This window comes from Nyctereutes procyonoides, unplaced genomic scaffold, assembly GCF_905146905.1.
Source record: "Nyctereutes procyonoides isolate TBG_1078 unplaced genomic scaffold, NYPRO_anot_genome, whole genome shotgun sequence".
Taxonomy (NCBI): domain Eukaryota; kingdom Metazoa; phylum Chordata; class Mammalia; order Carnivora; family Canidae; genus Nyctereutes; species Nyctereutes procyonoides.
Genome location: NW_026575160.1, coordinates 3047070 through 3073080, shown reverse-complemented (window position 1 = coordinate 3073080; position 26011 = coordinate 3047070). Strand labels below are relative to the sequence as shown.

At 34.4% G+C, this 26011-nt stretch overlaps 1 protein-coding gene across 6 annotated transcripts in view; it reads left to right on the top strand.

Moving 5' to 3' along the window:
• The window catches only part of DGKB (diacylglycerol kinase beta), a 638855-nt gene that overhangs the window by 222513 nt on the left and 390331 nt on the right, over window positions 1-26011 (top strand). For all 6 annotated transcript variants that reach the window (XM_055314473.1, XM_055314471.1, XM_055314470.1 and 3 more), the window contains 3 exons: window positions 2336-2421; window positions 5290-5379; window positions 12084-12244. In XM_055314473.1, coding sequence (XP_055170448.1) covers window positions 2336-2421; window positions 5290-5379; window positions 12084-12244 — 337 coding nt within the window. The remainder of the gene's footprint in view (window positions 1-2335; window positions 2422-5289; window positions 5380-12083; window positions 12245-26011) is intronic.

Below are 26011 nucleotides of genomic sequence, written 5' to 3'. Positions count from 1 at the left end.
CTAAAAGTAGCCACTGTTCATGAGCACTAAGGAAGCATGTCAAATAATGCAGATTTTATAACAATGTAAACCAACCAATCCAAATGTCCATTGATATGAATTTAAAAAGGTACATTCACATAAATGATATTTAGCAATAGAAATTAAATAAGTTCACTATATGTGGAGAGAGATTCAGCTATCACATGAATGAGTCTTAGTAACAATACTAAGTGGAAAAAGCAAAAAGTGAACAATGTGTTGTCTATGGCATATGCATGATGACTGAAGATTGAAAATAGTGCTCACATTTGTGGTTGAGGAAGAAGGCTGCTATAGGGAAAGAGCACAGAGGTTATTGGGAATGTTCTCCCCTGGGGGTGGGCAATTGGTACATAGGTAATTAAATTATGTATCATCTTATATGATGCATAATATAGGTAAACAAATGGAAAATAGTCTCAAAGAAAATATTGTAGCATGTCTAACAGAAGGTAAATATTCACAATATAAAACCTTGGGAAATACATGGAAGTTTGATATTCTAGATACTCATGGTTCCTATTATCAAGTGGTGGGGTTTTAGTTAATTTTTATACATTTCTATTTATGCATTGTTTGTATTACTTTAACAAGATATTTTTCTAAAAATGCTAATTTAAATGAAAAACATTCATAACATGTAGAATTTATAAGATAGTAATAACAAAAGACAACTCAGTGGAAAAGATGGGCAAGAGTTTGAAGATGCAGTTCACGGAAGAGATCACACACCTGTAAACCTACAAAAATAAGCCCAACCCACTAGCCAAACAAGAATGTGTGATTTTACAATAATTTGATTTTTCATTATTGTTGAAGAAATATCATAAAGCTGTTTACATATAGTGTTTTGGAGTTGAAGGAAATTGACACATCTTTTATAGTGGGAGCTGTTCAGAGAGTAGCATGGTGATACAGTGGAACACTTCCCTTCTAGAAAATTAGCCTTCAAAACATATGTATATGTTCCCATAAATGTCCTTTGAATACTGTTAACTACAATACTTATTTTTTGTAACAGTAAAACACTAGAAATAGCTTAAAAGTACCTGAAGAGAAATGGTTTATTTGATCACAGAATTATACCCTATGTAATACATTCACTTGTAAATGATGATGCAACACTATATGAGCTGACACAGAAGGCTCTCTTAGACATTTTTATTTTTATTTTTTTTAAGATTTATTTATTTATTTATGATAGACACACACACACAGAGAGGCAGAGACACAGGCAGAGGGAGAAGCAGGCTCCACGCCGGGAGCCCGATGCGGGACTCCATCCTGGGACTCCAGGATCGCGCCCTGGGCCAAAGGCAGGCACCAAACCGCTGAGCCACTCAGGGATCCCTCTTAGATATTTTTAAATTTAAAAATGCACACAAATTAACAAATGTATAGCATAATCACATTCATGTTAAAAATATGTGTGTAATAACATTCATATGTGTATATTCACATATGTAAATGTATAGAAACATTTCTTGGATGGTTGCATATTACATTACTACCAGTGGTTATCCTTGGGCAAGAGAGGTGAACAGACACATGCCACATGTTTATGTTTTGTTTTAAATTTTTATTGCAAGAAAATAGGCATGTGCTATTGTGTAACTGGTTATATTACCTGCCTTTTTAACTTTCTCCTAAGGTAGGTTGCATTAATAAGCACAGCGCTGTTTGCAGTAGCAACAGAAGCTATGGGCATTTATTACAGCCCACTTAGCAATTAGGTTTGAGTATTCCTAGGTAAAAACGCTGAGGGCCATGTCAAAAGACAAGGGAAAGGCTGGCTCTCATTTGCAAATTCTGTCAGAGGAAACACTGAAACACCCCAGCAGTGGTGTAATCAGTTTTTTCCAGTAATGGAAAAGGTTGAAAACTCTCAAAGACATATTTGCTGGCATAAGAGTTGTTGTACTTACACAATGATTCAAAAGAGAATTTTTGCTTAATAAAAATTATTAAATGAAATACTGTAGTATATGTCACTTTGCATTATATGTGAAATGCTGATCACATGAGAGAAAATTTTAATGAAAATTATTATATTGTATTAGTTTTGTTTTTTGAACTTTGGAGTTGATAAAAATAAAAGATATTTATTATATATTTAAATCAAGATGTAAATTCTTTGATTTTAGAATTGTATTATAGATAAGAATTTAATATTTTTCAATAAAATCATTGAGATTATCTTATAATTTCTGTAATATAAAAATGTCTTTTATTACATAAAATGCTAAGAATACAAAACTTTAAAAATCTGAATTTTAAAGTATCAATTATGTGCTAAAACGTGCTTATTTTTCAGGTTAAACTTTTTCCGTGATGTTCCTGATTTCAGAGTGTTAGCCTGTGGTGGAGATGGAACCGTGGGGTGGATTTTGGACTGCATAGGTAATGAAGACACATACTTAAACATGGCTGGGATGCAAGTGGAAACCTAAAATTCTGTATGTTTTATTTGTTTTATGAGTGCATCGATATCTTTGGATGCTACAGTGATGCAATGGGATATCTGGCATTGTTGCAGACTATTTACTGGTTTAATATGTTTTCTATATTTTACAGTTATAATTGACAAAATAATTTGCAAGTATCTAGAGATACTTCTTTTTTAATCCATTTCTCATGGAATTTAATAAACCCTCAGAGCTATTTTGAGATCAGGCTCTATAAATTCCATTTGTTTAAGTGCCCTGGGGAGGGAGCCAAAGAGATTCTTAGCATTTGTGATAAAATTTGTGTCAAATAGATGTACTTATTTTATTTTCATAGCCATTGTACTAAGGTTTTTTACCCCATTCATCTTAATTCTCACAACACTGTAATACAGTGTTGATAATCCCATTTTAGAAAGAAGCTCTTAAGGTGTGGAAAAGTTAAATAATTAGAGTGGAATCTGAAAGCTGTGAGTTGATAGAACTGGGATTAGAGCTCACTCTTTACCCTTAACCTAGCTTGTTTTTCTGATTAAGTTTTTACAACTTTAGTTTTATAAGATATATGATTGAAGATAAAATGTAGAAATGTATCACAAAAGCTTGATGATTGAGAAAAATTATCTGTTTTTTCAGAGACAGTTGTCAAAACTGATTACTACCAGTAGAGTGATCATGAATTGACCTTCATTAGGAGATATCTCAAACAAATATCCATTTTTTGGACCAATTCTTTGTTAAAAATGGCCATTTCAGGGGTGCCTGAGGGTGCAGTTGGCTGAGCATCCGACTCTTGGTTTCACCTGAGTTCATGATCTCAGGGTCAAGCCCTGTGTTGAACTCTGCAGTCAGTACAGAGTCTGCTTGAGATTCTCTCTCCCTCTGTCTCTGCCTCTCATGCTGGTGCTCTCTCTCTCTCTCTCTCTCTCTCTTTCTCTCAAATTAATCTTTTTTTAAAATGGGCCTTTTCAGAAAAGGGAAAGAATTGGTTCAAAAAAAGATTTTACTATCTATATAAATTAAAAACTTATGTTTAGTAAATGCAGGTGAACATATTCTATCTTTTCATGCACATAAAAGTACTCAATTAAAAGTGAGTGCATATTGTCAACATCCTATGCTGAGCTTCTGGTGAGCATCTTATGACTCTAGTCTGTTTTTTTTTTTTTTTTCAAAAATTTTATTTATTCATGAGAGACACACACACACAGAGAAAGAGAGAGAGAGAGAGAGAGGCAGAGAGAGAGAAGCAGGCTCCATTCAAGAGGAGCCTGACGTGGGACTTGATCTTGGGTCTCCAGGATCATGCTCTGGGCCAAAGGCAGGAGCTAAACCACTGAGCCACCCAGGGATTCCCCCCCACTTTTTTTTTTTTTAAGAAACAGTGAAAATTGTGTTCCTTGGCCTTCAAACAAAAGATGTAAATAGTACACTATGCAATATTTAAGAAGAAAAACAGAATTTGAGAACTGCAGAAATTAGTTGCTTCAACAAAGTCTCAGGACTTGAGAATTTTAGTGAAAACAATAGGATATTATGAGTTAATTTTAGCTCAAATCCAAGCCTTGTCTACTACAAAATGGCACATCCATCCCAAAATAATCAATTCCCTTCCCAGTCTTCCACACAAACACATAATCACTTTAAGATGCTGAAAAAATAGAAAAAAAATGAAGAAAGGTAATATATGTTTGTGAGAATCATTGAAGGCATATGATGGTTTAAACAAAACTATGTTGGAACACCTGAGTGGCTCAGTTGGTTAAGCATGGACTCTTGGTTTTGGCTCAGGTAATGATGTCAGGGTGGTAAGATCTAGCCTCGTGTCAGGCTCCACATCTAGTGTGGGGCCTGCTTAAAATTCTCTCTCTTCTTCTCCCTCTGCCCTTCCCCCAGTCATGCCCCACATCTCATTCATGTGCATGTATAATAAATAAATAAATAAATAAATAAATAAATAAATAAATAAATGTCATACCATGTGGAATTTTGGAGTGCCAGGGTGACTTAATGAGTTAAGCATTTGCCTTCAGCTCAGATCATGATCCTGGGGTCTTGAGATGGATCCTGGTGTGGCAAGCTTCCTGCTCAGTGGAGAGTCAGCTTCTCCCTCTCCCTCTGCTCCTCTTGCCCCCTGCTCATGCTCTCTCAAAAAACTAAATAAAATCTTAAAAAAAAAGAAACTATGTGGAATTTCGATGCAGAGATCTTTACTGCTCTGAGCCCAAAGCATTATGTTGTGTAAAGCTTAATCTCAAAGAAAACCTGATGATCTCAGAGTTACCCGGTTCTTATGTTGCTTACTCTGATCCACCATGGGTAGCAACAACAAAATAAAACTGTTTTAGCATTTTACTAGCTTTTAGAGTTTGATTTTTCAAAATATTTTATTCCTTAAAGTGAAACGTATTTAGAGTTGGTGTTGCAAAATAACTTTTTATAGGAACCCACACCTCCACTTTGGTAATGCCTCTCTAGTACATTCTTATGACTGACACATATACCTGCATCCTTGAGATTTCAATAATGTTAAATCATACCCACCACCATTTTTAACTGAGTTAAGATTTTAAAAGTCTTTCTTCAGACATGGGTCTTGAAATTTCCTTTTGTTTTGTGTATTGTGGTATTTATTTGTGTTTTATAAATTGCAACAAATATATATGAATTAATCTTAATTTATAATTTTATATAGCTATAAAATGTAGCATTTTCTGGTTATAAGTACCTAGTGGAATGCTTTCATTTTATGCCAAGCTGTCTTTTTTACTGTTGTTCCATCTGTGATCAAAATTTTATTTTATTTTAATTTTTGATTCCACAGAAAAGGCTAATGTTGTCAAGCATCCTCCAGTTGCTATTCTGCCTCTTGGGACCGGCAATGATCTAGCAAGATGCCTGCGATGGGGAGGAGGTAAAACAGCTAACATAATAATGAAAATACTAAAAAAAAAAAAACAAAAAAAAAAAGACAGAAATACAGTGGACAGCATCCCCCCCTTAAAAATAATCGTAAACCCATCATTTTTAATACATGACAACTGCCAAGTGAATTTAGCAAATATAATTGCTTTGAAAAATGTAGTATATAATTTTGAACAATCGTCCAGGGTAGAGAAAGAAATAGTGGCCCAGGAGCTAGACTCTGTGAGTGCTGGCTTTTATTCTGATGTTAATTATAGACTTGATGGGGCAAGGCAAGCTTCTAAACCTCTTTGGTTTAGGGTTTCTGGCTTAAGAAATGAGATAAACATGGGCTGACTCTTAAGTAATGTTCAGATTTTTAAAAAAGATTTTATTTATTTATTCATGAGAGACACAGAGAGAGAGAGAGAGGCAGAGACACAGGCAGAGGGAGAAGCAGGCTCCATGCAGGGAGTCTGACGTGGAACTCTATCTTGGGACTCCAGGATCACGACTTGGGCTAAAGGCAGCGCTAAACCGCTGAGCCACCCAGGCTGCCCTGTTAAGATAGATTTATTTATTTATTTATTTATTTATTTATTTATTTATTTATTTAAAGATTTTTAATCTTTGAGTTGTGTAAAAAAATCATGAACAAAGGAAAAATTGAAAGGCTAATGAATAACTTGTCCAGGAGTAAATACGTTAAGGAACACTTAGTTTTTGAGAGCCACTTTATATCAATTGGTATGTTCTGTTCTTGGGATATAGAATAAGGATGCAAAACAAGGTCTACCTTCAAAGAGGCCTTGGATTCTAGTGGCAAATAAGTCATAAGCAAGTTGTGAGACATCCTACTAGCAAGTTAACCTATAACCAATATAGTGAAAGGCCTCATTGAGGAAATGACAAGATAACATCGGGAGAATCCTAATAGATCGAAAAATAATAGCCATACAGAACTGAAACTAGACTTAATAGGCAGAAACAATTTCAAGTAAGAGGCCCAGAGGTAGGAAGGGACTTGACATAGTCAAGGAACTCAAAATGGAGTAGTGTGGATGAAACAGGGTAAGAGGGGAATATATCAAAAGGTCTTAAAATAATTTGAAATCTCATTAATAGACTCTACCTGAAGATGCCAAAGAAAAGAAAACCAGATTTTGCTAAAGAAGCCCGAATTGAAACTAAGTAACTTTAACTTAGAGTTTAAAAAGTGTCTACTTAGAGAAGTTTAAAAAGTGTCTAGTAAGTGTGAATGAGAAGCCCTTGGGGAGCTTGTTAAAAATACAGTGGCCTGACCTCACCCCAAATATGCTGAATGGAAATCTCTGGGGTGGGAACTGGGCAGATGATTTTCTTTTTAAACAAACTCCATGAGTAACTCTGATTTACAATAAAAATTTGAGAACAACAACAAAAATTTGAAAACAGCTTTTTTCCATGAGTATTTGGACAACTGGTAAACTTTAAGCTGTGTATATTTCTATGTATATGTGTATATGTGTATACGACAGGCAGAATTGGGGCCTAAGTTACAAACTTGATAAATGATATATTTATAATTTTCATTAAGAATATAATTTAGTAGGACAGCCAGGAGGCTCAGCAGTTTAGTGCCACCTTCAGCCCAGGGCGTGATCCTGGAGACCTGGGATCAAGTCCCACGTAAGGCTCCCTTCATGGAGCCTGCTTCTCCCTCTGCCTGTGTCTCTGCCTCTCTGTCTCTGTGTGTCTCTCATTAATAAATAAATAAAATATTTATTTTTTAAAGATTTATTTATTTATTTATTTATTTATTTATTTATTTATTTATTTATTTATTCATGATAGACATAGAGAGAGAGAGCGAGGCAGAAACACAGGAGGAGGGAGAAGCAGGCTCCATGCTGGGAGCCCAACGTGGGACTCGATTCTGGGACTCCAGGATCAGGCCCCGGGCCAAAGGCAGGCACTAAACCTCTGAGCCACCCAGGGATCCCCCTAAATAAAATCTTTTAAAAAAGAATATAATTTAGTAAAAGAATAACATGAAACACTGAGTTAAATCTCATAAAATCTAAAGACAGACAGACAGATACATAGAAACATTGCTTATAAGATGCTTGTATTTGCCAGTGCTTACATATGTATATTAATTAAAAGGAAGAGAATCACACATGTGGTTTCTTGTATATTCTTTTGAAAAATATTTTTGATATTAAAATTATTAATTTCATTTAAATTCCAAACTCATAAAGGGCTTCAATCTCAAAATTGACATAAAAGTTCCATTCAGGGCATCTTCTCATGATTTCCTTATAAAACAATTAAAATATATTACTATCAGTAGTCAATGACATATGAATTGTGGCATATGCCAAATTATATATTAATAATAAACTCCCTGTGCTTGCCCTGCATATGTTGATACTGTTTTAGGTGCTGGATTTAGAGTGAAAAAAAATTAAAAGTTCCTACCTTTTGGAGATTATATTTTCATTGAGCACACAGACAGTAAATCAAGTAATAATAAAATATACAATAACAAAATTAGATAAAAGCTATGAAATCTCAAACATATTTAGAAAATAATGGGGGGAAACAATTCAGTTACATAGTTGAGGGCCTCTCTGAGGAGGTAATATATAAGCTATATTTATAATGTAAGACAGGAAAATAGCTTCTGAAATTGAAAGGGCTGAAGCAAGGCTGATGACTCGAATTATCTCTTGAATCATCTGTGAGGCAGTGGGTTGGGATGGAGTGGGGGTGGAGGAGACAGTGATTAGTGTGAGATTGGAGAGACAATCAAGAGCCAAATAATGCAGGATCTTGGTGGCCTTGTTAAGAATTTTATTTTATTGAATTTGAAGCAAAAAGTGAAGTATGGAAAGCATTTCAAAACAGCATGATACAATGACTTTAATGTCTTCAAAAATAAATTAATTGGGAGGTATAAAATAAACTGAAGAAAATTAAGAAATTGTGAAAACGTAGAGAATCATGCTTTTCCAAATCAGAACTTGTGTTATAGTTTTTGTGATTAGAGAATAAAGGTGCTGGTTTAGAGAATAAAGGTAGTGGTAATGGAATGGGGCAGGTAGATAAAGTGGGGTTCTATTTTTAAGGAAGGACTGGTAGATCCTGTTAGTGGATTGAATAGGGGCTTTGGGGAAACCAAGGTATTAAGGGGGACTGCAAAATGCTTAAGTCCAGTGATTAGGAAAATGGAGATGCAATGTGGTAAAGTTTATTAAAAGTTAACATGCTGTGAAGTGTGATTATTTCTTGTCAGGTGTACAACTATGTTTGAGCAAGTTGCTTACTTACTGTGTGCTTCAGATTCCTCATTAGAGTTTGAAAAAATGATAGTGCCTGTCTTGTAGGTTCTTATACCAAACCATCACATTGTTCACCTAGTGTTTGTGCTGAGTACTTTATGTAGTTGTAGCTATTATCATCATGCTTATAAAGGTCTTGATTCAACCAATAATCATTTAGTTCACTGGAATATATTGAAATTTATTTTTTACAAGAATATGTTTGGGAAAATATAAGACTGTAAGAATGTAGGAAGTCCTAGGGCATTTGCAAATACTTAATTTATATTATCTTTTCAATTTTTCTAATTAATCTCTCTAAAACTTAAGATTATTGCAGGAAAAATGTTTCATGAAGAGTAAGGGTGTAAGCATACATTGACAAATCTAGATTGTTGCTTTCCTTTATGTGACTTGCTTTCCTTTTTAAAAATTTCTATGACGTTTTATATAGATTTGGTAATAACGTCATACCTTTACACAGAAATTATTTTTTTAATTTATTTATTCGTGAGAGATGCACACAGAAAGAGACAGAGGCAGAGGGAGAGGCAGGTTCTCTGCAGAGACCCCCATGCAGAACTCCATCCTGGATCCCAGGATCATGTTCTGAGCTGAAGGCAGACAGACGCTCAACCACTGAGCCACCCAGGCATCCCATAGAAAATAAATATTAATTATGTTTTTATTTTGTTTCTTAGCCTAGAGGGATTAAAGGTTTAAATCAAAATAATGGAAGCAAAACACCATCATTTTTTTTTCCTGGGCATAAGCTTTTACTTGTATATTTAGTTAGTTTAACATGTCTTTTAAAAAAAAATACATGATCTTCTTGAGTTTTGGAATCCTATTTACAGTTATGAATCGTTATTTAACAAACTTGAGCATAGATAAATGCAAACAGGTAGGGTGTAAATATTTGTTAAATTGGGGACTGCAATTTGGAATTTGTCACCTTTGGAAATTAGCTCTGAACTGCAGATGTTGTGATTCTCAAAATAGATTTATGGCTTACCTCTCTCCATTTCTATTTGGCTAGAAGGCTGATTGATATTAGCCTCTTTCATGCTAATCCATAAAAACTTTGAGAACATAACCAGTGCTAAAGATTTTAAGGTGAGTGGCACTACTAGAATCTAGCTGTGGTAATTAATTTTCACTAAATCCATTCCTGCTTTATTCTCTCCCAGTCAGTTGCTGTCCCTACATTTTTCTAGTGTTATACTGAACTATGCTGCTATTAACTTGATGTAGCTGGGGACAAACTTAAAATTGTATTTAAATAACTGTTATTTGCTTGTGTATATGTTGAGTGTATATATATTGATATCATATTACATTTTATTATATATTGTAGTATACTTCCATGCTATATTATACTGTTATGTTAATATATGTAAATTCATTTATGTCTGAAAATCATCATACTTATTTTCTAATTAGTAGAGTTTGCAAAAGAGGGGAATATACTTAACTTTTTATTCAGTTCAATGGGAAAAATATATATAAAATTTATTTGGAGGCTAAAATTTATTATTTTTAAAAGAAATTAAAAACTTAGAAGAAATTAAACTCTGAGAATGAGGGTAGAACTATTAAAAATGTGAGATATTTGTAAGTTTTGTTATTATAATCTCATACCTTAAGTAATTCAATGTTTGTACTGAGTATAGTTATACACATTATTGTGTATATTCATTGTTTTTGAATTATGCTACAAAAATATATGACATTTTAAAAAAAATAATATTTGGTGCTTTTAATACTTTTATCTGTCTAGTCATTGTTTGTTGTGCTCTGCTGAATGTATTAGCTAGTACATAATTATTTTACCTGTGTAAGATAAAAGATAATAGTGGGTGCCTAAATAGGCACTCCTGTATTCTGGGTGCCTTGAACTTCTAATAGTTAATTCAACAAATACACCATTAAGTAATTTATTTATCCTTAGAGAATGTTGGCATATTACAGTGCCTCTTCTTCTTCTTTTTTTTTCTTTTAACCCAATTAGTTTTACAGTGTTAAGTGTGCTAACACCTCTAATGAGGACTCATAGCCTCTGGCATTTACTTGTTCAACGAATACATTATTAAAATATCGACCAAAGTTGGACACAGAAAAAAATCTATGAAAATATTGTTCCAACTTAAAATACCAATTCAAGAATCTGTGTATGTATCTGTGTGTAGAGTAAGATATATTATTTAACTTTGTACAGTATTTCGAGTTATGTCATCATTATACGGTTGAAAACTTTCTATTCTTATGCTTCATGTACTGAGAACTTTTATGCATTTTCTCATTTAATTTTCAAAATAAACAGAAATTTTTACAGAGGAAGGAATTATTTAGGGAGGGTAAAAGCGAACATTAAATAACACAGCCAGGATTAAGCTACAGTCTGAACTATAATGTTATATAGATACATACATTTAAAGAAAATATAATATTCAGGAATAACTATTTTCAGGCCATGTTGATGATCTGCAGTAGATTCATTAAAACTAGATTTGTTAAGCATTTACTCTAGGGCAGACTTGGGAAAAGACACTTGTAGTGAGAAAGATGCAAATAACTCTAAGCAGGGCACCTGGGGGGGCTTAGTCGTTGGATGTCTGCCTTTGGCTCAGGGCGTGATCCCGGGGTCCTGGGATCGAGTCCCACATCAGGCTCCCTGTGGGGATCCTACTTCTCCTTCCGCCTGTGTCTCTCATGAATAAAAACAAAACAAAACAAAACTCTAAGGCAGGGTACTAGTTGTAAGTTAGGGCTAGTTTGTAGAACTGCATGCTGTGGAACTGTAGGAAGGGTGGCTTCTGGAAAGAAGTACTATCAAATATAAAACTTGCAGCAGGAGCAGAAACAAGGCAGCCAAAAGAAAAGGGATACTCTGGATATAGAATAAGAGATGATATGGCATAAAATGAAAAAGAGAAGGACCTTCTACTTAACCTGAAAATTTTTCTGTATCACTAGAGGGCAATGTGTGAGGACCAGGGAGGGATGAAAGGGAAAAGTCTGAAATCACATCCAGGCTTTTTACTTCTGCAACTAGGTAGAGGGTGTTGCCTGTCTGAAAGGAAGTTAACAGGAAGAAGATATGGAAGCAGATCATTAATTTCATTTTGAATACATAGATATAAAGTTCTGTAGGGGTATGCCGTGGAGATGCTGATTTGGCATTTGACTATACTGAGAATTTGCACCACAGGAGAGGGGTATGAGTTGCGCATTAAAGCTATAACTAAAATATTTGTATGATCTTATGATTATAGTTCTTTACCTGTGTTAGAATTTGTTTTAAAATGCATTGTTTGGCTTTAGAATGAGACATACACACACTCTAAAATGTATATAAATACAGCTTTTGTTATTTTGTTATATTTTTTCTCAAGATATTTTTTTTCATTAGGTTATGAAGGTGAGAATCTGATGAAAATCCTAAAAGACATTGAAAACAGCACAGAAATCATGTTGGACAGGTGGAAGTTTGAAGTCATACCTAATGACAAAGATGAGAAGGGAGACCCAGTGCCTTACAGTATCATCAATAATTACTTTTCCATTGGCGTGGTAAGATTTTACACTAACTGTTCTTTTAACCAGTCCAGAATAATCACTGTGTTTAAACTCTTATGCTATGAAGATTTACTGATTATAAATAATTTATTTGACTTTTGTGTCAGCAAAACATCTCTTCTAATGGGCAATAATAAAGCTTATGAATTTATTCAAAGTCAGATAATCAGCAATAGATAAATTTTTCATGTGTTAAACAAAGGAAAGAAACTTTTTCTTTGTAATTGATTGGACTATTCATGTTACTAAAATAAAAGGTAGAGTGGTTTGTAAGATAGTTATGTGTTAGAGTATAGGCTAAAGCTCCACATTAGCTAAAATGTGAAATTGATGCATCAAATTTTATATTATTTTGAGATATGTGTTAAAATATTATAACCTATTAGGTTTTTTACAAATAGACATTATTTTATAATTTATGCTTAGGTCTGAAGTCTATGAAAAATGCTACTCTGACTTTCAAGTGGTTAATAAGTTAAAGGGCTAACTTTTTACCTAATTTCTTGAAAAATCTTAAACTGTAAGCAAAATATCATTTGGCAATTAAAATAGTTACTGTAGTTTTAATCCCTAAGTAATTAACTATTTTAACAGTGATTTTATACATGTGATGTGTGTACATATATATATATGTGTGTGTGTGTATATATACGTGTATGTATATTACCTGGTAGTTATGAATTCTTAAATATATTGTGTAAAAAATTATATTCCATTTAACACAAGCTGTCAATATTAATCTCATGTCTTTCTCTATCATGCACACACACACACCACTAGTAGATTATAAAAGGCATTGAGTGAATCCATGAATTTAGGATGTCAAGCTACCTGAGCAATGATCCTTTAGCAGTATTTTTTCTAAGTGTCCATTTACTTATCTGTATCATGATGGTATTATTTTTTCTCTCATTGCTATAAATAATGTGTTTATATATTTAAAGAGCCTTAAATAATCATACAAAATTCAGGCTAAATATACAATCATTACGAGTACTATGACAGTTACTATTATTTTCAAGAAAAATGTAATGTATTTGATCTATAAAAGTCCTCCTATTTATCTTTGATATAAATATGCATAATAATGTTTTTAACAGCTTTACTGTCATGTAACTTACATACAACCTAATTCACCCTTTAAAGTAAACCTTTCAACAATTTTACTAAATACAGCCAATTTTAGAGGATTTTCATTACCTAAACAAGAATACTCATGCCCATCTGTAGTCGATTCTGGCTTCTTCCCTCAGCTCTTAGCAACAACTAATCTTTCTTCTAAGTTCTACCTTTTGTGGATATTTCATATGAGAAATTATATGTATATCATATAGTCTTTTACATCTGGCTTATTTCACTTCACATAATATTTTTGAAGTCACCCATATGAACTGCGTGAATACTGTATTCTCTTTTAATGATAAGTAGTATCCCACTATATGAACATATCACATATTGTTTAGCCATTCACTGGTTAATGGACATTTAGATTGTTTTGAGTCTTTGAATATTATGAATAATGCCATTCTCTTGGGTCCCTTTAGTGTATTTTATGTGTGTTTGTTTTGGTTAATATACTTTTTAACTCCAGAATTTCCATTTGGTCCTCTTTTTATAATTTTAGATTTTTAATTGGTATTTTCCATTTAAAGAGCCATTATTATTATATTTTCCTTTATTCATACTCTAGTTCTTTTCACATGTTTAAAATAGCTTTTGTGAAGTTTTTTTCTGCTAAGTTCAACATCTGAAACTTGTCAGAGAGTTTAATAACATCTGAACCACATCTAAGACAATTTTTCTGCAATGTATGTGCCACAGTTTGGAATCCCTCTGTATGTCTGCTAATTTTTTTGTTGGGAACTAGATATTTTATATAATTTATTGTAAGAATTTGGATTTGGATCCACTTACAGTGGTTATGGTCGTCCCTGTGTTTGCTAAGTGACTTGTGGACACTAATTATGTGGAGCCTTTCTCTCCTGGAGTATATGGGTACTGTTAACTCAGTTTTGCTTTTTTTTGTCTTTTTAATTCTTGTTTTTATCTTAATCCTGGCCTCCTAGGTATCACCCCTGTGTCAGCATGATTGATCAGTTTGTGCTCAGTAAGTTTGAGCCAGTACGTCTTCCTCCCTTTGCCACTGGATCTGTGTGTTCATTGTTGAATACCCAAAACCTTTAAGCATTCAGCTTTTAATATGGGCTGACCCTTATTTTGTCTCTTTTGCCCATGTATAAGAATTCTCACTTAAGCCAAACATGTATAGACTATTAGGACCCATTTTGGTCTTTTCTGAACAGGTGTGCAGCCTTGCACACGCATATAACCTTTTAGACAGCCAGGGATATGTAGTAAATTATCAAGGCCCATTATGGCTATCTCATTCCCAAGATCTATGGAATTTCTGGCTAGTTGGAAGGTTAGTTGTTTGCCTTAATCAGTTTTGCAGACTCAGGCAAGCTGTGACACTGGCTTTCCTTATCCATTTGCAACTGAGATTGCTCTTGTTTTAGATAACTCTCTGGGTCATGGAGTTTTTCTACTTTCCACTCCAAATCAAATCAGTTTCTCTGACAGTGAAGGTGCTTGCTTTCATGGCTTGTCCTACCCTGAGGTTTCGTAGATTTTCTTGATTGAACACTTTTCAAATTTTGTAAGCTTTTAGTCAGTTTCCAGTGGTCCCCACAGCAGATAATTCTTCCCCCCCTTACAGGAGATACTTGCAATGTTTGCACATACACTTGATTGTCATGACTGAAAGGGGATTGCTACTGGCAGCTCATGGATAGAGGCTGCTAACACTCCCAGTACACAAAGCAAGCCCCTAAACACACAAGAAAGAATTATATAGCTCAAAATTTCAATAGTGCGGAGTTGAGAAACTGATATAAAGAATGAGATGTAATAAATGCAGAACTCAAGTTGTTGAAAAAGGAGAAATAGCTAAAACCCAAAGAAATGAGAGGGGTAACTAATAAAAATAAGGTGGGAAATATAGCAAAGAATAAGAAAAAATAGAGAATGTTGGCAAAACCAAATACTGGGTTATTGAAAAGACTTGATCCAGGTCTATTGCAAAACTGATTTCATACAATTATTGTAAAGAGAATTGCAAACAAACAATGTAGAGTGAAAAACACCAGAAAAACAAAAGATAAAACCCATAAATACAAAATGTGATATCCTAATTTAAAATATATTAGGATTACATATGAAGAATAGCAAAATTGCCAAATATAAAGACAACTTAAATATTCAATGGTATCCCATTATAGCAATAATAATCAATGGATTTCTAAAAACAGCAATAAAAAAACTTAAAATATCTAAGAATTAATAAAGAATATCCAAGAGCTACATATACAAAATGTTATAACTCTCTACAGAGACATAAAGGATCAGAACAGAGACATTTCCTATTCTTAGGTGAGATAGCTTAATATAATATATAAATTAATTTACACATTTAACCTATAACTAATGTAGAGCTGGATTTTATGACAAACTTGAAAAACTTACTCTAAATACATATGACAAAGAAAGTCAGTTTTAATAAAAAAAAGTTGGAGAACTGTTTTACCAAATTAGACATGTCACAAGTGGATTGGAAATGAAAATAGAATGGTATCATGAAATGAAGAGATGAATGAATTAGAGTAGAGAGACACATAACTGAAATCAGTATAAATGTGGCACAAGATTCACTGGAAAAATCATAGATTGCTTAGTTTAGATTGCAAATTGCTTAATGTTTAAAAAATTAGTTTCCCAGGAAGAGAAAATTGTGTTAGAACTCTACTTTATATTACGTAGGTAATCACAAGATATATTAAAGTATTAAATTTGAAATGCAAACTTTAGAGCCTAATAAAATAATATATAATAAAATATATTTATGATTTTGAAGTAAACCAGAGCTAAATAAATAATGTGGATTTTAATTGAGCTTATTTTAAAATGGTCTTGTTTCATTTGATTTGGAGACTCTTTCAGTGAGTAAAACATCAGAAGGAGGGTATTTAGGCATCCCTCCCCGGGACTGGCTTCCCAGTGGGCCAAAGACTCAACACTCAGGGTTACAATCAGAGCAATCAAAGAGTTCAAGTGTTGGCTGCCATTCAGTAAGGCCTCCTTCTATTTAGCAACTTGTATTTCTGACTCAATCAGTAAATCCAAAAAACAATAAAATGAATTATTTATCTCAAGCTATTCCTGAATATATAAGAAGTGTGGAATTAGAGTATGGAAAAGATGAGGGGACATTTCAACTTTTTGTTATTGCCAGAATGGGAAAGTTTAAGATGGCATATACTTTGTACTTGAAATTAGCTCTTGGAACCTCACTACCTGCTAGTTACAAGGTGATCTCAAAGTTTGACAATACTGTCATAGTTTCCATTATTTCAACTATTTCCCTCCATTTATTGACCATTAGTGTTTTACACTTTACACACTGCTTCAAATTTTTAGAAAAACCTATGATGGAAAGACATAAATATTTTCTTCATATACATTATTACATACCCCTTGTATTAGAGTGGGTTGAGTATTGGCACAAACAATCCCAAAATATCAGTGGTCTGACAACAATTAAAAATTAGTTCTTCCCTCACATAATACAACAGCACAGGTTAATATTTGGGGCGAGGTTCTAGTCCATTTGGCCAGTCAGTGACCCAGGCTCCTTCCATCTTGTGGCACCACACTGTAACTACTCAGCACCCTATCTAGTCAACAACTGAGTGACAAAGAAAGAGTAGGTTGTTGGAAGAGGATATTTATGGGCCAGGTCTGGAAAATGTTCCATTCATAACCCCTTGGTTATATTTTAATCATTTAGCTGTGCCTAATTTTAAGGAAGCTGGGGAAGGAACTCTGCCTAGGAAGAAAAGGGAAATTGGTAAATAACCAGCCCATTTCTGCTAATTCCTTTTGTGTAATACTTTTCAATATTAGCCAAAACAATTGGAAATAATCTTCAAATCATAATTAACTCTGAAAATAGATATTCTTTTTTTTTCTTAAAGATTTTATTTATTTATTCATGATAGTCACACAGAGAGAGAGAGAGAGGCAGAGACACAGGCAGAGGGAGAAGCAGGCTCCATGCACCGGGAGCCCAACGTGGGATTCGATCCCGGGTCTCCAGGATCGCGCCCTGGGCCAAAGGCAGGCGCTAAACCGCTGCGCCACCCAGGGATCCCTGAAAATAGATATTCTTGTACAGTGGTTGTCCTTCAATAACAGCATAATTTTATAGCACCTACTATGTGCCAAATACTGTTTGAGGATTGGCAGTGAACTAGATAGAAGAAATCTTTGTAATCGCTAACTTTACATTAATAGTAAGGTGAGAGAGAATTGTCACAAAAGGCTGAATAGCTGGAAATTAGAAGCACAGATTATAGAAATTAATAAAAAGCAACTGGTATTAATAAAAACCATCCTGATTTTGCACTTGAGAAAACTATAGATAATCTCAAAAATCCCAGGAAGAAAACTGTCCACACGCTGCATCACCACCATATCACATACGCCATTACTTTTATCCTCATAGTTGATTCTTCATTTGTTTAATTAATAAACAAAACTAAGTCCCCCCCCCTTTTTTTTTGGTCAGGAATTACAGGAATGAGTTGAAGAGATCACTTCATTATTAGAACTTGGGAGTTTAGGGATCCCTGGGTGGTGCAGCGGTTTGGCGCCTGCCTTTGGCCCAGGGCGCGATCCTGGAGTCCCGGGATCGAATCCCACGTCGGGCTCCCGGTACATGGAGCCTGCTTCTCCCTCTGCCTGTGTCTCTGCCTCTCTCTCTCTCCCTCTGTGACTATCATAAATAAATAAAAATTAAAAAAAAAAAGAACTTGGGAGTTTAATGGTAGAGAGAAGCCTTAAAAAACAAATGCACAAATACAGATTTTGTTTTCAGAATTATGATAAATTCAATGAAAGAAAACTAAGTTATTATGAGCTAGAATAAGGACAACTTTAGATCTCATGGCCAGGGAAAGACTAGAAAAGAAGATGCATTTAAGAAAACATCTGAGGAATACACAAGTGAGCTGGCCACTAAAGAGATGGACAGAGCAGCAAGCAGGTGTAACTATAAGTGAAGAGATTGAGGTGAGAAAAACTTGATGTGTTCAAAGACCTGAAAGGTCTGTGTACCAAAACATAGTGAGGAAGGTAGAAGTGAATGACAAAAAAAGGGCTGTAGCAGAGGTGGCTGCTGCCATGTCTTGAAGACTCTTGGAAGCCAAAGTGTGGTGTTTGTCTTGGAACCAAAAGGGACCATTAAGTGATTTAATAATTATAATGAGGAAATGAAGTAGTCCAATTTAAGTACAACAGGAGCTCTTCTACACATTTAACAGAAAGGTAAAGTGTCATAAAAATGATGCATAGTATTTTAAATATTTTAACTTAAAACTTATAATAAATATGATTGAATTAGCCAATCTTCCCTCATAGGCCAGGCTAATATCATTTCTTTGAATAAGGATCTGGGGTTCTACAACGTCTGTCCTTTGCAAGTCACATTCCATACTAATCCATCCAAAATTTCCATTTGTAGTTTCTTTTAAGTGGAATAAAAATCCAAAAGACATTTAAAATGCAATCTGAGTATAAGATCCGTCTAGATTTTTACAATAGTTAAATGCTTTTTAATGATTTTTCTTGCAGGTAATTTTCTAGCAAAGATTATATAATTCTACAGCAGTTTCAGCATTGCATTTATATCAAATCTACCCACATCTTCATTTTTATATAGAACAAAATCATTTTCTGTCTGTAATCATATTTTGCCTTTTATATAGCATGAGATTAAATTATGTAATTATAATAAAAAACGAAAATTGGTATAAACAGTGTTGGAAACAACAAAAATCATTCTTGTTAAGTGCAAACCTCAAAATGTGGAACTACAAACATGCAGGTTTACCAAAAAGTCGTAGCTGAGAGGGACTAGAACTGAATTACAGGGCTGCTTTTCAGTATCCGCAGTTGAGGGATGTTGGCAAGCTGGCCTGTGGGCCTGTGGACTGGACGGGCATGTCCCCCTCAGTGTCCAGAGCAGGCAGGGTACTCCCAGACCTCTGCTAAGAGCATACATGGCTGCTTCACAATCCCCAGACTGCACTTGAAGAAGTCAACTCCACTCCCTACTCACTGTCTTCAGGCACCCCAGTTAGGGAGTCTAAGGCTCTCTCAGAGCTTTTCTATAGATGGCCCAGTCCCCACATGTTGGGGCGGGGAGAGGGAGCTAATTCTTGATTGTAGGCCTTCTCTCCATCCGCAAATCCTGGCTGGCTATTGAGAGGCTTCTGTGTGTTTTCCCTAGAGCAGTGCCCTGGAATCCTGAAATTTGTGTGCCTTCCTGTAATACTGCAGAGTTGACCTGGCAGTCTGCGCATGCTCAGGGACTGGTGGCCTAGGCTCCCTACTCCGCCCCCGCCCCCACCCCCATCCAGTCCCCACACAAGAGCAAGCTCCCGGAGGGAGTGTTGTTGGGACAAGGTGTTGTGGGTGCGCCTTGGGCCACTTGGGGTTTCCCCAGTTGAGGTTTAACAAACCGCTTGTGGGCAGGCCTGATGTGTCCGTGCTTTGAAGGTTCCATACTTTTCTGCTGAGTTCCAAGCGCATTTTGGCTCTGAGGTCTTGCCTCTCCTTCCTGCTCCCAGCCTCCATCACCAGCCGGCTGGGCCAATGCCCTCAGTATTCTGGGTGAGGCAAAAAAGAAGTGGCGTGTCCTGCAGTGGGGGCAAGGCTGGGGAAACTGCACCCTCACAACACTCTCTGGTGAGAGAAATCTCCCTGCTGAGGGTCCTCGCTGTTGGTTCTTGGGGAAGGGGAGTGCAGATGGAGTCAATTGTTCTTCTTGCGGTCCTCCCTCTATTTTCGGATTTTTGCTCTGCTGTTGTGCCAAAACTTCACTGGACTGACTCTCACAAAGGTACTCCTCTATCAGTGGTTGTCATTTTCAGTGTTCTGGGGGCAGGTGTGGGGCTGGGGGCTGATAACTGAAAACTCTTATTCTGTCTCTTGGTGCTATTACTCTCTAAGAATATGTTGATGTTTTGTTTTGTTTTTTTAACAGAAAGAAATTAAATACACAGCATAAAAGTTTGAAGATATAACTACAGCTATGGAAAATATTTAAATAATTGTAAGAGTATGTGATTTTCATCTTTATGTCATTAAACTTTATCATATGCAAGAAATTGAATATTTTGCATTCAAATACAAATATCTGAAATTTGCTGAAAAGAGTAGCAAATCTAAGCTAGTTAGTAGTTGTCAAACTTAAGTATATATTAGAATCAGCTGAAAGGCTTGCTTACTCCTGATTGATGAGCATCATACCCTTTCTATTTCATTAGGTCTGAGATGGAGCCCAAGAATTTATGGTTCTAACAGGTTCCCAGATGTTCCCAGTATTGCATTTCTAGGATCATGCTTTGAGAACCCCCAGCTCTAAAAATGTAGACAAAGACAAAAAAGTAAAATGTAGTAAAATAACTGCTTTAGTAGTACTGTTGCCATTTAAGATGATCCTGCACAGCAATTATTATAAGTTATAAGTTATTTTAGAACATATACTAAAATGAGGATGCCTAGGTGGCTCAGTTGGTTAAACATCCGACTCTTGGTTTTGGCTGAGGTCATGATCTCAGGGTGGTGACAACAAAAGCCCTGTGGTAGGACTCCATGCTCAGCAGGGAGTCAGCTTGAGATTCTTTCCCTCTTCCTCCCCTCCATTCACATGCTTTCTCTCTCAAATAACTAAATTAAAATCTTAAAAAAATATAGAGATTAAAATGGAATATTTTCTCATTCATTTTACATAGCTTGCAAATCTCAATATCAGTACTTCATAACCCCAAAAAAGAACATATACATGTGAATATAAACGCTACAGTTACAAACAACATAATTAGCAAATAAATTTAAGTATTATATTTAATGACTAAAATCTATTGACTAAGATTTTTAAGAAAGCCGAATGGATAAATATTAGCATAATTATTTAATTTAAGGAAAAACCAGGTTTGTCATTTTTCATGATTAAAAACTTGACAATATGTAAAACCTTTTCTACAGATTAATAGTTAATATCATATTAATAGGGGCATACTAAAGGCATTCCAAATAAAATCAAGAAGAATACAGGATTTTTCCTTTTGTTTTCCTTTTAAAGATTTCATATTTATTTATTTGAGAGAGAAAGAACACGAGTAGGACAGAACAGAGAGGGAGAAGCAGTCTCCCCGAGTGGGAAACCCAACTTGGGCCCCCCTCTCAGGACCCTGGGATCATGACCTGAGCTGTAGGTAGACGGTTAACCGACTAAGCCACCCAGGTGCACTTTAGGAATTTTTCTATCACTACTTAGTTAACACTCTTAGAAAAGTGAGCTAATTTAATGTAAACAAATTTTAAAAAGTTATACATGTTGAAAAGTAAGAGACAAGATTATTATTATTTAAGAGTTATATGGTGATATAGTAAACATGCATAAACTAAAAATTAGTAAATCAATATAGGGTGCCAAATACTAGATAAAGGTACAAAAATATGACCATGTAGCTGTCCTTTATGAAATTACCAGTTAATATATTAATATAAATACAATTTAGTTAAAAACATAATTTAGTTTAAAATATCAGATAACTATAAAATAGCAAAATTTATATTTAATAAGAAAAGTATACAGCCCACTGGGTGTTATTCTGTATGTTGGTAAATCGAACACCAATAAAAATTAATTGATTAAAAAAAATAGTCTAACCTAAAAAAAATAAAAAATAAATTTAAAACCAGTTTATTCCAAAAAAAAAAAGAAAAGAAAAGTATCCAGCCTATATGGAGAAAACTAATTTTATTCAAAATTATAAACTAAGACCTGAATAATAAAAATTCATCTCATGTTCCTACCTGGGAATATTTAATACTATTAAGAGATCAAGTCTCCTTAAATTAATTTATACATTTAGTCTATTGCTACTGAGAATTCTTATGGATTACTAGAAGTTGTTTTGATAAATGGTAATATACAATTGGAAATACTGTCTTTATAATTTTTTGAATAACAATTAATATCCTATAATGGCCAGTTTTTTTGCTGTATACAAAATACTACCAAGTTACTGTAACTAAAATATAGTGGCAAAAACCAGATAAATAGAAGGCAATATAAAAACTTAGATCAAAAAATTATATTGCTACATTGCAGGGGTTTTAATATTTGTTTCGTGTTGAATTTTCAGATCATTGGGTAAGAATTAAATGCATAATAACTTAGGTTGCATAACTGGTTACTAACTGAATGGAGATAAATTATATTCCTCTTCATATCCATGTGAAATATACGTCAAATAGATAAATTATAATTGATGTAATACTCTTAATGGATATTAGAAGAAAATATGGAAGTGTACTGCTTAGATAAGAGAAAACTGTCTCAGGCAAACAAGAAACTTAAAACCCATAAAAGAAAAGGAAATTACAATTACTTTTCATAACCTTTCATTTTAAAAAAAAGTTAAAATTCATTAACAGTTAAACGTCAATGAAAGTATTTTCAGCACAAGTAATAAATATGGGGTTAAACAAAAATAGGAATTCTTAATAAAAAATAAGCATCTAATAAAAAATCTACTAAGATTGTGAGCATTATAAGAATAGCCAGATGAAAAGATTCCAAATGTTATTAGTTTACAAGGAAATGCAAAGTTATGCAGTAGGTATCATATTTTGTCTTTCAGACTATTAAAATTCACAAAGATTGATAATATCTAATGTTGATAGTATGTACAAAAAATAGGCACATTTGAAATTTTGTGATTGGTAAATTTAATCTTTGAAGAATAATTTGATTGCATTTGTTAAAATTCAAAATGAGAATAACTTTTGAACCATCAATCCCATTTCTAAGAATCCATTTTACAGAAAATGATACAAAAGCCTAAGCTACATCAATTATATATAATGACATACAATTGTGAACAACGTAAAAGTCTATCAATTTTTAGATATTATACAACAGGAAAAGAGGTCCCAAAAGTAAAATGTTAAATCACAAAAGCAAATTGTCCATAAGTAAGAACTGTTTCTTTTATTTTTCTTTTGTGATGGGGATGATTTAGAGGTTTCCTTAAGGAGGTTGTGAGATTGAGGTATGGACTCCAAGAGCTCTCACAACAATACATAGCACCAGTACTTAATAATTAGTAATGATGATGGTGACAAAATATGAATGGTTTTATATAGCTCTGGATCTAAGAGCTTATAAGAGTCAGTAAATAGGGACACCTGTGTGGTTCAGTCAAACATTCAGCTCTTGATTTCTGCTCAGGTTATAATCTCAAGGTTATGAGATAAAGCTTCTTGCTCAGCAGGGAATCTGCTTGAGATTCTCGCCCTCTGTCCCTCCCTCTGTGTCTCTATCTCAAATAAATAAATAAATAAATATTTTAAAAAGGAGTCAGTAAATATATGTTCAAAATATTAACTTCTGGAGTGTGGAGGTATGGAAAGGGAAATGAAACTTTCTCTTCTTAATATAATTCAAAAATACCATGGGACAATGGGTAATCATTAGAATCTCACAGGATTGAGGCACCTGGGTGGCTCAGGCCATTAAGTGTGTGCTTTCAGTTCAGGTCATGATCCCAGGGTAATGGGATCGAGCCCCAAGACAGGCTCCCTGCCCAGCAGTGAGTTTGTTTCTCCCTTTCCTTCTCCCTCTGCCCTTCTACCAGCTTGTGCACATGCTCTTGCTCTCTCTCTCTCTCTCTCTATCAAATAAATAAATAAATAAATAAATAAATAAATAAATAAATAAATAAAATCCTTTAGGAGAGGCTGGGTGGCTCAGTCAGGTAAGCGGCTGCCTTAGGCTCAGGTCGTGATCCCAGGGTCCTCGGATTGAGCCCACATTGGGCTCCCTGCTCAGTGGAGAGTTTGTTTCTCCCTCTCCCTCTGCAGCTCCCCCTTTGGTGCTCTCTCACTCTCTCTCTCTGTCAAATAAATTAATTAATTAAAAAAATCTCTTTAAAAAATAATAAAAAGTTATTTAAAATTTCATAGGATTATTAACATGTATTTAAGTGTTTTCAAACCTACTACAATGATACTTAAATTCTCTTTCAAATTCAATTCTGACCTGCTTTCTATCTTCACCTCTTATAGAATTTAATAATTATTTGAGATTTGGTGTGATTTTATTTGCTTAGGTCACATTTTAAGTGGATAGATCCTACTATAATTGCTATTCTATTGATTCTGTTTTTACTTTGCACATTGTTATGTCTCTTTCATTCATTGTACAACAATTTCATTTTGTTTATGTGAAGAGCCATTGTGTTGTGGCTCTTCACATAAACTCTTCTAAACATTCCATGATGATAAAATGGAAATCAGTATTGGAAAATAGGGCAGGCAAAACTTGAGTTCTCGTTTAGTCACCATTTTCCTAGGGAGTGAGACAAAAGGTGTTATTTTCCAATAGTGATACATGTTATGAAAGAAAAGATCAGATACTGTGATCGAAAGTGACTTAGAGAGTCACATAGCATCTTTATTTTACCCTGCCACATCTATTTTATAGCTGGAAGTTTATACTTTTTGAACGCCTTCACCCATTTGCTCCTCCAGCAACCATCAATCTGTTCTCTGTATTTATGAGCTTGTTTTTTTGTTTGGTTTTGTCTTTTTTTTTTTTTTTTTAGGTTCCACATATAAGTGAGATCATATGTATTTGTTTTAGTTTGTTTGACTTATTTCACATAGCACAATGTCCTCAAGGTCCATTTATGTTTTTGCAAATGGCAAGATTCCATTTTTCTTCATCACTGAATAGTATTTCATTATCCGTGCGTGCGCGTGTGTGTGTATATATACATTTTTTTTATCCGTTCACCCATTGATGGACTCAGGTTGATTTCATATCTTGGCTATTGTAAATAACACTGCAGTGAACACGGGGGTACATATGTCTTTTTGAATTAGTGTTTTATTACATTTACTTCTTAATCTGCCACATTCTCTTCAGCTGTTTGCCCTTTGGGGATTGGGCCTTATACATCCCAAGGGTCTCAAGGCCCTCAGTATTAGCCTTAAGACCACTGGCACATTAATTTAATTTTCCAGCTTTCTGCTTTTGTTGATAGCTGGTTTTCCCAGTTCGTTAAAACATTGACCCTGACTTCTCATGCTTTTGTCATTTTGGCTTTGGACTGGAGTGTCAATTTCTGGATAAAATGCTGATGGGAATCCCACACATCTGGTAACAATAGAATCCATACTCCATGCTTGCTTTCTGTTCAAAAGTATTCACTTTCCCAACAGCACAGAAAGCAAGAGATATTACATATTTAAGATGCAAGAAGTATAGTTCAAATTAATAGCAGATGCCTCCTAGACAACACGCAAAGTATTTTAAGCCCCTTCATGCATCATTTTTTTTTCCTGCCCTATGATATATCGTTCACCTAGGCAACACATGCAGTATTGAAGTAAGGAGGGTATTACCTTCTAAAATACTGAGTTATGGTTTAGTGCTACTTAGTATTTTAGTCCCAAAGGAGTTTATCCATTAGTTCATTCCACAAAAACTGACTGCCTGCCTGATCTGACTCCTGGGATAAGCATTATAGTAGATACAAAGATGAACATTATGCCAGAAAGAAGTGTTAATTCCAGTATATTGGAGGCAAAATATTAGACAAATGTATCTTTGCTTGAAGGTGAAATTTA